Source organism: Periophthalmus magnuspinnatus, chromosome 22 (assembly GCF_009829125.3).
Source record: "Periophthalmus magnuspinnatus isolate fPerMag1 chromosome 22, fPerMag1.2.pri, whole genome shotgun sequence".
Taxonomy (NCBI): Eukaryota; Metazoa; Chordata; class Actinopteri; order Gobiiformes; family Gobiidae; genus Periophthalmus; species Periophthalmus magnuspinnatus.
Genome location: NC_047147.1, coordinates 24493135 through 24505177, shown reverse-complemented (window position 1 = coordinate 24505177; position 12043 = coordinate 24493135). Strand labels below are relative to the sequence as shown.

The 12043-nt window shown below is 48.8% G+C and overlaps 1 protein-coding gene across 2 annotated transcripts in view; it reads left to right on the top strand.

The window, feature by feature from the left end:
- Positions 1-4233: 4233 nt before the first annotated feature.
- LOC117390573 (neuronal PAS domain-containing protein 3) overlaps positions 4234-12043 on the top strand; it is a 163828-nt gene continuing 156018 nt past the window's right edge. For both annotated transcript variants that reach the window (XM_033988334.1, XM_033988335.1), the window contains exon 1: positions 4234-4457. In XM_033988334.1, coding sequence (XP_033844225.1) covers positions 4234-4457 — 224 coding nt within the window. The remainder of the gene's footprint in view (positions 4458-12043) is intronic.

The following is a 12043-nucleotide window of genomic DNA, read 5'->3' as shown; positions in this document are numbered from 1 at the left end:
TTCTTAAGACTGGTTTAGTCCTGGTTTAGTCCTGGTCTAGTCCTGGTCTAGTCCTAGATTAGTCCTGGGTTAGTCCTAGTTTAGTCCTGGTCTAGTCCTGGTCTACTCCTGGGTTAGTCCTAGTTTAGTCCTGGTCTAGTCCTGGGTTAGTCCTAGTTTAGTCCTGGTCTAGTCCTGGTCTAGTCCTAGATTAGTCCTGGGTTAGTCCTGAGTTAGTCCTGAATTAGTCCTGGGTTAGTCCTAGTTTAGTCCTGGTCTAGTCCTGGTCAACTCCTGGTCTACTCCTGGCTTAGTCCTGGGTTAGTCCTAGTTTAGTCCTGGTCTAGTCCTGGGTTAGTCCTAGTTTAGTCCTGGTCTAGTCCTGGTCTAGTCTTAGATTAGTCCTAGGTTAGTCCTGAGTTAGTCCTGGATTAGTCCTGGTCTAGTCCTGGATTAGTCCTCGGTTAGTCCTGAGTTAGTCCTGGATTAGTCCTGGGTTAGTCCTGGGTTAGTCCTGGATTAGTCCTGGTTTAGTCCTGGTCTAGTCCTGGGTTAGTCCTAGTTTAGTCCTGGTCTAGTCCTAGATTAGTCCTAGGTTAGTCCTGAGTTAGTCCTGGTCTAGTCCTGGATTAGTCCTGAGTTAGTCCTGGTCTAGTCCTGGTCTAGTCCTGGTCTAGTCCTGGTCTAGTCCTGGTCTAGTCCTGGCTTAGTCCTGGGTTAGTCCTGGGTTAGTCCTGGGTTAGTCCTGGTTTAGTCCTGGTCTAGTCCTGAGTTAGTCCTGGTCTAGTCCTGGTTTAGTCCTGGTTTAGTCCTGGTTTAGTCCTGGTCTAGTCCTGGGTTAGTCCTAGTTTAGTCCTGGTCTAGTCCTGGTCTAGTCCTAGATTAGTCCTAGGTTAGTCCTGAGGTAGTCCTGAGTTAGTCCTGGTCTAGTCCTGGATTAGTCCTGGGTTAGTCCTGGTCTAGTCCTGGTTTAGTCCTGGTCTAGTCCTGGTCTAGTCCTGGCTTAGTCCTGGGTTAGTCCTGGGTTAGTCCTGGTTTAGTCCTGGGTTAGTCCTGGGTTAGTCCTGGTTTAGTCCTGGGTTAGTCCTGGGTTAGTCCTGGGTTAGTCCTGGTCTAGTCCTAGATTAGTCCTAGGTTAGTCCTGAGTTAGTCCTGAGTTAGTCCTGGTCTAGTCCTGGCTTAGTCCTGGGTTAGTCCTGGTCTAGTCCTAGATTAGTCCTGGGTTAGTCCTGTGTTAGTCCTGGGTTAATCCTGGTCTAGTCCTGGTTTAGTCCTGGTCTAGTCCTAGATTAGTCCTGGGTTAGTCCTGGTCTAGTCCTAGATTAGTCCTGGGTTAGTCCTGGTCTAGTCCTAGATTAGTCCTGGGTTAGTCCCGTTCTTCAGTGTCTCTTGGTGAAGTTTACCTTAGCTGGAGTATTTGACCCACTGTGCATGTTTTGGGTTGATGGAGACCCAGACACAGGGAGAACATGCAAACTCCACACAGACAGATCTGGGAGTTGAACCAGGAACCTTGTTGTCGTCAGGTGAGATTACATTTCATCACATTACAGGAGTACAGAGAGAAAAGACAGATAGAGAGAGTATAGCAGTATTTAAATGAAGTGAGAGAAAGAGAGAGAGGTAGGGGGCGGAGCCAGAGGCGGGCTATGGGCGTGGCCTGGGCAGAGGTTCAGATTATGACTTTATTCAGAGTCTGATCACACACAGACGAAAGACGGCAACCGAGACAGAGGAGAGGAGGAGAGAGGAGGAAAGAGGGAGGAGAGAGGGAGAAGAAGAGAAGGGGAGATGCAATAACACAGAGGAAAGAAAGCAACGGAGACACAGAGGAGGAGAGAGGGAAAAGACAGGGAGAGTCCATTCAGAAAAAGAAGAGGAGACCAAGGGAGAGGGAAGGAAGGATGGAGAGTCTGCAAAAAGAGGAGGAAAAAAGAGTCCAATAATACAGAGCAATTGAAGCTGTGGAAGGAGGAGTGTGAGACCAAGGAGAAATTCAGGAAAGAAGAGTGAGGGAAGAAAGAGAGGAGAAGAGCATCCCTCCTTTAAACCCAGAATAACATCTCAGAGTTTGTCTCATGAAATTATGTTACAGCTGTATTTACAAAACAGAGAGAAAAATGTCCCCAAATGTGACTTTATATTTTTACTTTTACTGTAACATATTTTTACTGTAACATTTGTCTCAGAAAAAGTGTATGATACTGTTTTAGTCCTGGTTTAGTCCCTCTTTAGTCCTGGTTTGATCCTGGTGTAGTCCCTCTTTAGTCCTGGTTTAGTCCCTCTTTAGTCCTGGTTTAGTCCCTCTTTAGTCCCGGTTTAGTCCCTCTTTAGCCCTGGTTTAGTCCCTCTTTAGCCCTGGTTTAGTCCCTCTTTAGTCCTAGTTTGATCCTGGTTTAGTCCCTCTTTAGTCCTGGTTTAGTCTCTCTTTAGTCCTGGTTTAGTCTCTCTTTAGTCCTGGTTTAGTCCTGGTTTAGTCCTGGTTTGATCCCTCTTTAGTCCTGGTTTAGTCCCTCTTTAGTCCCTCTTTAGTCCTGGTTTGATCCTGGTTTAGTCCTGGTTTAGTCCCTCTTTAGTCCTGGTTTGATCCTGGTTTAGTCCTGGTTTAGTCCCTCTTTAGTCCTGGTTTAGTCCCTCTTTAGTCCTGGTTTAGTCCCTCTTTAGTCCCGGTTTAGTCCTGGTTTAGTCCTGGTTTAGTCCTGGTTTAGTCCCTCTTTAGTCCTGGTTTAGTCCCTCTTTAGTCCTGGTTTAGTCCCTCTTTAGTCCTGGTTTAGTCCTGTTTTAGTCCCTCTTTAGTCCCTCTTTAGTCCTGGTTTAGTCCCTCTTTAGTCCTGGTTTAGTCCTGGTTTAGTCCCTCTTTAGTCCTGGTTTAGTCCTGGTTTAGTCCCTCTTTAGTCCTGGTTTGATCCTGGTTTAGTCCTGGTTTAGTCCTGGTTTGATCCCTCTTTAGTCCTGGTTTAGTCCCTCTTTAGTCCCTCTTTAGTCCCTCTTTAGTCCTGGTTTGATCCTGGTCTAGTCCTGGTTTAGTCCCTCTTTAGTCCCTCTTTAGTCCCTCTTTAGTCCCTCTTTAGTTCTGGTTTGATCCTGGTTTAGTCCTGTTTTAGTCCCTCTTTAGTCCTGGTTTGATCCTGGTCTAGTCCTGGTTTAGTCCCTCTTTAGTCCCTCTTTAGTCCTGGTTTAGTCCCTCTTTAGTCCCGGTTTAGTCCTGGTTTAGTCCTGGTTTAGTCCCTCTTTAGTCCTGGTTTAGTCCCTCTTTAGTCCCTCTTTAGTCCTGGTTTAGTCCTGGTTTAGTCCTGGTTTAGTCCCTCTTTAGTCCTGGTTTAGTCCTGGTTTAGTCCCTCTTTAGTCCTGGTTTAGTCCTGGTTTAGTCCTGGTTTAGTCCCTCTTTAGTCCTGGTTTAGTCCTGGTTTAGTCCCTCTTTAGTCCTGGTTTGATCCCGTGCTTGGCCTGTGTTTCTCTGAATGGCCGCGTGCTCTTGAGCAGACAGTCCTATCAGTCTCCATCACTGCGCGCGCTCCCGCCACACACTCTCACGTGCACGCGCCCGCCTCACATACCGACACACGGAGGCACGAGAGCACACCGACCGATGTCACCGCGGACCGTCCACCATCCTCCATCTTTACCGACAACACCGACCTGCCGCGGGGAGCATGGCCGGGCACCACGCTGCTTTCACGGGCACACATTCCGCGGAGGGGTCGGTGTCAGCGCGGGGCTCCTGTTGCTCCAGGTTTAGCTCTGTGTCCACGGCTCTTCGCGTGGTTTGAACCCGAGTCACCGTCACCCTTCACGGGCACTCGTCTGACCGCTCCACTCGGCAGCAGCAGCGGGGAGAGGAGAGGACTGTGGCCACGCATGGAGGCGCTCTGAGCGGACACTGCCTGGGACCGGAGCCGGGGCATTCTCTCCAGGACAAAGCCCGGACTCCGCGGGAGAGAAGTCCGGACAGGAGAGTTAAAGGATCCGGAGGAGCACGTTCAGTTGGAGCCGCGCAAAAACAGCCGCTAATTGCTTTATTTGTGGCGCTCGCTTTGGCATTGCGCGCGGAGACGCAACAATGACTTGGATTGATTCAGGAGTAATTTCCGAAGGTTAAAGCGACAGACGCGCGTGAGAAGCGGAGCAGCGTGTCCCGGGCTCCTGTGTTTGTGCTGAAGTGCGGAGCGGAGCGGGGCGCAGCGGAACGGAGGAGGAACAGGTGGAACCGCGGGTGGCAGTGCGTCCCGGAGCGCAGCGGAGCTCAACGGGACGATGATCAGGATCTTCCCGGACTTCAGCGTGCAGGTGACGGCCTCGGCGGCGGGAGGAGCCGGTGGAGGTTCCGGGGTATCTGGAGGAGGAGCGGCGGGGGGAGCGGTGTCCGGGATGGTGAACGCCGCCTCAGGACCGCCTCTGGGCCGCGTGCCGGTGGTGCCAGGACCCGGTGCCACGAACGGGACTCCGCAAAGCGCGCAGGGACTCGGCGCGTATCAGAGGTACGAGTCAGATCTGTGGAGCTACAGCACACACACATTTAAACACTAATCCACGCATAAACACACACGGGATGAGTTTGATCAGTGAGGACGTTTTTGCTTCAAACTGAGGCACGTTTGAGACTCTGGAGCCGCTCAAACTCACACACTCACAAACTCACTGGTTTCATTTCAGGGCACTTTAGATTTTGTGTCGTTTTGCTTCTGTTAAAACAATTCTTAAATATGATCAAAACAAAATAAAAGTTCAATCTAGAAACAAAAGTGAGTGTCTTTAAAATAAAAGGTGGCATTAAACCCATGATCCTGGTGACCCTCTGCTGGACTCTGCACATGTCACTAGATTCACTCTTTTACGTTTGATAAACTTTATTTTTTACTTTTTATTTTATCTCAAATTTCAGTAAATTCACTCAATAAATTCTCTCCACAATGAAAAAAAAAAAAAAAAAAAAATCCTTGTGGAATTACATTTCTGAAACTTGTCATTTTTCCAGTCGTATTTTCTAATTGTTTCTTGATTTTCATTCATCTGTTTTTTTTTTATTTATTCATGTTTTAAAATACATTTCAAACATTGTCTTAATTTTAACGGTTGAATTGAACGTCAGAATCACACACTTCAGAACACACACCACAGACGAGACGCCTTTTCCTCCTGAGATTTGAGTCTGATTTGAACCTGAACTCTCCTCGTAAATACTTTGCTTATTCTAATAAAAGAAACACTCCATATTTCTCCATGTTGTAACATTTTAAAAATAATTGATGACATTTTTGATCTCCACATTAGAGTCACTCTCTGGTCTTGTGCAGCCTCAGCTCTGAGCCGCAGTGTTTGCACATTTTAGCCTCGTTTAATCATTTCTAATTTCAAATCTAAATCATCTAAAATTCTGAACAGAATCTCAGGATTTCTATTTTTTTTCTAGATCTTGCTTCGTGTGAACGTCAGCTCCGTTCGGTTTGTGTCGTGTGTGAGATCTTTTTGCAATTTCAACAATTTTGGAATCAGAAGTTAAAATTGAATCAGATCATTTCAGATTTCTGAGATCATTTGTCTGATTTTGATGTTTTTTCAGTGAGAGCCGAGTCTGAGTCTGAGTCTGAGTCTGAGTCCTGAATGTGGCGTTTTCTTCAGACCTGTTCAGAATCTTAACACGTTTGGACACTTCTCTCCTGTGTCGCTCTTTCTGCTCGTCTGCTGTTATTTTAAATTATAAATCTGTTCATTATTTCACATCAGTTAAATATATTTAGTGAATTTGAGTTTTTCAAACTCGACTGAACAGAATGATGTGACCATCCTTCACTTGAACAAACTTCAAATTCCTTTGCGTTTGTGGAGATTCTTTGACCATTTCATTCAAAATCCAAACATCACAAATTCAGATTTTTAGCTCAAATTGTTAATATAATTTTAGATAATTTTTCTAAATGTTTCGTTGAGTTTGTTGTGTGAACGTGAGCGTAGACGGCTGCACCTTCTCCTCACAGTCTGCCTCTGAAACACAAACACAAACTGTGAGCGGCTGGTGCAGAGTCCAGTTCAGCTGGTGTGTGTTTCCTCTGCTTCAGCTCGTCTCATTGTCATGAGCTTCACAGAACCACACAGGTCCTGCTCTGGTCCTGCTCTGGTCCTGCTCTGGTCCTGCTCTGGTCCTGCTCTGGTCCTGCTCTGGTCCTGCTCTGGTCCTGCTCTGGTCCTGCTCTGGTCCTGCTCTGGTCCTGCTCTGGTCCTGCTCTGGTCCTGCTCTGGTCCTGCTCGGGGCCTGTTTTAGTCCTGTCCTAGTCCTGGTTCAGTTCTGATTTAGTTCTGAGTTTAGTTCAAGTTTGGCTTACTTTTTTTTTCTTATCTTCATACAGTGCACTCTGCTTCTCCTGCTTTAGTCCTGATGTAGACCTGGTTTAGTTCTGGTTTAGTCCTGCTTTAGTCCTGATGTAGACCTGGTTTAGTTCTGGTTTAGTCCTGCTTTAGTCCTGATGTAGACCTGGTTTAGTTCTGGTTTTGCTGTGTGCAGTTTTGATACAGACACATTTCTGTCGTGTGGAAAAATCCTGAACAAATCTGTCCATTGTAAAATCATCTGTGTGAGCTGCTCTACGTTTGGTCCTGATGTAGACCTGGTTTGGTCCTGTTCTGGTCCTGTTCTGGTCCTGTTCTGGTCCTGTTCTGGTCCTGGTCCGGTCCTGGTTTAGTCCATGTTGATGTGTGTTAAAGTGTGAACTCCGCTGAGACAAAGCTGCTCTGTGATTAGACTCTGGCTGATGGAGCGATTCCCGATCAGATCATGTGCTGCACACTTCACCCACGAGTATGAAAGTGTGTGCTCTGATACAACAAAGAGTCATGATGATAATGATAATAATAATAATAATAATAACAATAATAATAATAATAATAATAATAATAATAATAATAATAATAATAATACAGTTATACACAGACATTATTTGGATGCTGCAAACCTCATCTCCTCTCATCTATTTCTTCCTTCTCTCTTTCCTCATTCACAAAGTCCAAACTTCTGCCTCTGCACACCTCTACTCCTCTCTTCCTCTCCTCCTCCACTCCTCACCTCCTTTCTTCCTCTCCTCCTCCACTCCTCACCTCCTTTCTTCCTCTCCTCCTCCACTCCTCACCTCCTTTCTTCCTCTTCTCCTCCACTCCTCCTCTCCTCTCTTCCTCTCCTCCCCTCTTCCCCCTTTCCTCCTCTCCTTTCTTCCTCTCCTCTTCTCCCCCTCTCTTCCTCTCCTTCTCTCTTTCTCTCCTCTCCTCCTCCTCTCTTCCTCTCCTCCTCTCATCCTCCCCTCCTCCTCTCCTCTCTTCCTCTCCTCCTCTCCTCTCTTCCTCTCCTCCTCTCCCTCTCCTGTCCTCCTCTCTTCCTCTCCTCCTCTTTTCCTCCCCTCCTCCCCTCTTCCCCTCCTCCTCTCCTCTCTTCCTCTCCTGTCCTCCTCTCCTCCCCTCTTCCTCTCCTCTCTTCCTCTCCTCTCTTCCTCTCCTCCCCTCTTCCCCTCCTCCTCTCCTCTCTTCCTCTCCTGTCCTCCTCTCATCCTCTCCTCTCTTCCTCTCCTGTCCTCCTCCCCTCCTCCTCTCCTCCTCTCTTCCCCTCCTCCTCTCCTCCCCTCTTCCTCTCTTCCTCTCCCCTCCTCCCCTCCTCCTCTCCTCCCCTCTTCCTCTCCTCCTCCCCTCCTCTCCTCCCCTCTTCCTCTCCTCCTCTCCTCTTTCTGTGCCTAACATTTTATTCAAACATTCAAATCTTCACAGAGACATTTTTATGATAAACTTTCTTGTCCTCGCAGAGACATGTGTCCTTCAGTGTCTTTCTGTACTTTTGTTTTAACAGTGTTCCCTCAGTGTTCTCTTACACAGAGTTGTATTGGAGTGACTCCTGTGTGCTTAAGTGGTCAGAAAATCTTTGTTTTCACCTCCCCCCTATCCCCGCCCACGATCTGCCCTGATCTACACAGAAAAGAGTTTCACTTTTGATCCTGGACCAAAGATCTGCTCCTGTTTCATCACTGAACCAGAAAAAGACCTGGTCCAAACTCCTCCTTTCTCTCTTTCTCTCCTCCTCTCTCCTCCTCCTCTCTTTCTCTCCTCCTCTTTCCTCCTCTCCTTCTCTCCTCCTCCTCTCTTTCTCTCCTCCTCTTCTCTTTCTCTCCTCCTCTCTCCTCCTCCTCTCTTTCTTTCCTCCTCATCATTTATACACTTATCCCTGTGAGAACTTGTCTACTGTACATCTTCATTCTGGATTATTTCTCTTCTCTCTCCCTCCCTTCCTTCCGCACCTCTCCCTCTCTGCTACTCTCATCCCTCTCTCCCTCTTCCCCCTTCTTTCCTCTCTCCCTTCTCCCTCTATCCTGTATATCTGTCTCTAACCTTCTCTCTTCCTCTTTTCCCCACCCCTCGCTCTCCTCCTTTCTTCCATTTTTCCATATCCCCCTCTCTCCCCCTCCTCTCTTCCTCTTTTCCTCATTCTTCTCTCTCTCCCTCCTCTCTTCCTCACCCCTCTCTCTCCCTCCTCTCTTTCTTTCTTCCTCATCCCTTTCTTCTTCTTTCTCATCCTTCTCTCTCCTCTCTTCCTCACCCCTCTCTCCCTCTTCCTTATCCTTCTCTCTCCCTCCTCCCTCTGTCCCTCCTCTCTTCCTCACCCCTCTCTCTCCTCTCTTCCTCATCCCTCTCTCCCTCCTCTCTTTCTCTCTCCCTCCTCTCTTCCTCTCTCCCTCCTCTCCTCCTCATCCCTCTCTTCCTCATCCCTCCTCTCTTCCTCATCCCTCCCTCTCCCTCCTTTCTTCCCCTCTTCCTCACCCCTCTCTCCTCTCTTCCTCATCTGTCTCTCTCTGTCCTCTCTTCTCTCCCTCCTCTCCTCCTCATCCCTCCCTCTCCCTCCTCTCTTCCCCTCTTCCTCATCCCTCCTTCTCCCTCCTCTCTTCCTCATCCCTCTCTCTCTCTTCCTCATCCCTCTCTCTCTTCCTCATCCCTCTCTCTCCCTCCTCTCTTTCTCTCTCCCTCCTCTCCTCCTCATCCCTCTCTCTCTTCCTCATCCCTCCCTCTCCCTCCTCTCTTCCTCATCCCTCTCTCTCACTTCCTCATCCCTCTCACTCTTCCTCATCCCTCTCTCTCCCTCCTCTCTTCCCCTCTTCCTCACCCCTCTCTCTCTCCTCTCTTCCTCACCCCTCTCTCTCTCCTCTCCTCCTCATCCCTCTCTCCCTCCTCTCTTCCTCATCCCTCTCTCCCTCCTCTCTTCCTCATCCCTCTCTCCCTCCTCTCTTCCTCATCCCTCTCTCTCTCTCCTCTCTTCCTCATCTCTCTCTCTCCTCTCCTCCTCATCCCTCTCTCCCTCCTCTCTTCCTCATCCCTCTCTCCCTCCTCTCTTCCTCATCCCTCTCTCCCTCCTCTCTTCCTCATCCCTCTCTTCCTCATCCCTCTCTCTCTCTCCTCTCTTCCTCATCCCTCTCTCCCTCCTCTCTTCCTCATCCCCCCCTCTCTCTCCTCTCTTCCTCATCCCTCTCTTCCTCATCCTTCTCTCTCTCCTCTCTTCCTCATCCCTCTCTCTCTCCTCTCCTCCTCATCCCTCTCTCCCTCCTCTCTTCCTCATCCCTCTCTCCCTCCTCTCTTCCTCATCCCTCTCTCTCTCCTCTCTTCCTCATCCCTCTCTCCCTCCTCTCTTCCTCATCCCCTCTCTCTCTCCTCTCTTCCTCATCCCTCTCTCTCTCCTCTCTTCCTCATCCTTCTCTCTCTCCTCTCTTCCTCATCCCTCTCTCTTTCCTCTCTTCCTCATCCTTCTCTCTCTCCTCTCTTCCTCATCCCTCTCTCTCTCCTCTCTTCCTCATCCCTCTCTCTCTCCTCTCTTCCTCATCCCTCTCTCTGTCTGAATCACACTGTTGGTTCACTGCTTCTGTTTAAACAACATTCCTGTGTCTAGTACATCTCTCCTCTGTCACTCTCTCCTCTCTCTCCTCCTCTCTCACGCACTCCTGCGCTCTCTCTCTCTCTCTCTTGCTCTGTCTCTCTTCCCCCTTCATCTTCTCTTTCTCTCATCTCATTTCTTCTGTTTCCCTCTTTTCCTCATGTCTCCCCTCTTTTCCCCTCTCTCTCTCCTCACTAATTTCCTCTCTCTCTGACCCTCTCTCATTCTTTCCTTCTGCCCCTCTCTCTCCTCTTTCTCCCCCCTCTGCTTCCCTTGTTTTACTCTCCCTCTCTCCTCTCTTCCGTTTTATCCCTCCCTCTTTCCGTCTCGCGTCGGAGCGGCGCGGTGCAGATTACCCAGAATGCCGTTGACCTTGAGGGGTCGGAGACAGAGGAGAGAGAGAGAAAGAGAGAGAGAAAGAGAGAGAAAGAGAGCGAAAGAGAGAGAGAGCTGTAATTGCCGCGGAGCCGTGAATCCTGAACACAAACGCTTTTAAAACACATTGCACGGGAGGGCATCTGACACAGGGATACAGGAGGATTTGTTTTTTTTTAGTTGTTTAAAATTCCATATTTGTGAGCGATGTCTGAAATGAACTTGACCCAGTGGCACAGTGGTTAAGCGTTTGCCCAGTAACCATGCAGTTTGTGGTTGTGTTACAGAACAAAGTGCTTTTCTCTGAGTCAATGATCCACTTTTCATCGAGTCGAGCTTCAGTCACAGTCGTTTCTTTTCATTGAGCCTCTGAAGTTGTATTTGGACTGATTCGTGTTTGAGTTTAATCTTTAATCCACTATTTTCAAGACGCCATTTTGTTGATCTGTCCCTGTTTTCACCTCCACTGTGACACGCCCACTGTGACACGCCCACTTCGGACTTGTTTCTTTTATTAAGTGGTTTTAGATGAATATTGTTGATTTAAAATGTGTAAATTAAAACATAATGATCCACGAGTGTCACAGATGCCGTTACATCTCAGGTCCACACTCAAAGCTCGTTGGTGATTGGTCAGTTTTGTTGGTTGTGAGTTCAAATCCAGCTCTAGAGGAAAGTTATATCATTGTGTCATTGGGCAAGACACTGCTCTTGAGTCTGTGAGAGTCAGTACAGCCTGAGCCGGGGAGGGCATCTGGAGTAAAACACTGAGAGGAGATAAACCTGAGTCACTGAAGAGACCCTAAAGCTGCTCTATGTCACTTTTCACTTGTCTCCATGGAGATGTACAGCTTTGCCTGGAATGTTCCACAGTGATGCTTTTATTCAGTTTCGATTGAGTTCTTTATTCAATTGTTTTTTTCTGCAACAAAATCAAAACATCCTCTATGAGCGGGCGCGCCTCTACACAGATCTGACCTGTAACTAAGGCTGATCGTGACCCCAGCTTCTCTTTACAGAAATAGACAAGTTTAATGCCACACTACGAAACCATCAAAGTAAACAATAACATCTCCAGGGAGGCACATATAGGACCCTGCTCATGAAAAGTTACACAATGCGCCTTTAAGTTTGAGTTGATTTTAAAGCAGGGCATAGTCAGAGCCAGGATTCAAACTCAGGAATCAAACCCAAGACTCGAACCCAGGACTCGAACCCAGAGCCTCCTGTCTCTGAGGCTCATCTCTGTCAGGCCCAGTCTGCTGCACGAGACCTGCGCGTGCACGTCGGTCTGTGCAGGAATTTAAACCTGTGGAGGCATTTATCTCTTTAGCGCCTGGTTTTAGCGCCTGTTTTTAGCGCCTAACATGTTTTCTCCTGAATGATTCTCCCGTTTCCCGCGGTCCGTGCCTCCGCCGCACCGCCTCATCCGCAGACCGGAGGAACCAAAGGGTTAAAGTTGATTGGAACAAACGTTTAGTGCAACAGCCGCTCCAGGAAGCAACACATGGACCAGCGCGGACCGAGGCACCGAGGCACCGCAGCACCGCAGCCCAGCGCCGGCCACACGCTCCGGGGACAGGATCCGGGGACAGGCTCCGGGACAGCGCGGGCACCGTGACCGCACACAGCCGCTCCATCACCGGCTCTGAGCGGGACTGATGCCGAGAGGAGCGCGCGTCTGCCGAGGGATGAGCTCCAGGGCACAGCGGCGTCGTGAAGGCTGCATTCCCCGCCTCTGAGCGACATTCCCCCGCGGAGAGAGGCGAGCAGAGCGGCTAGATACAGCGGACACCG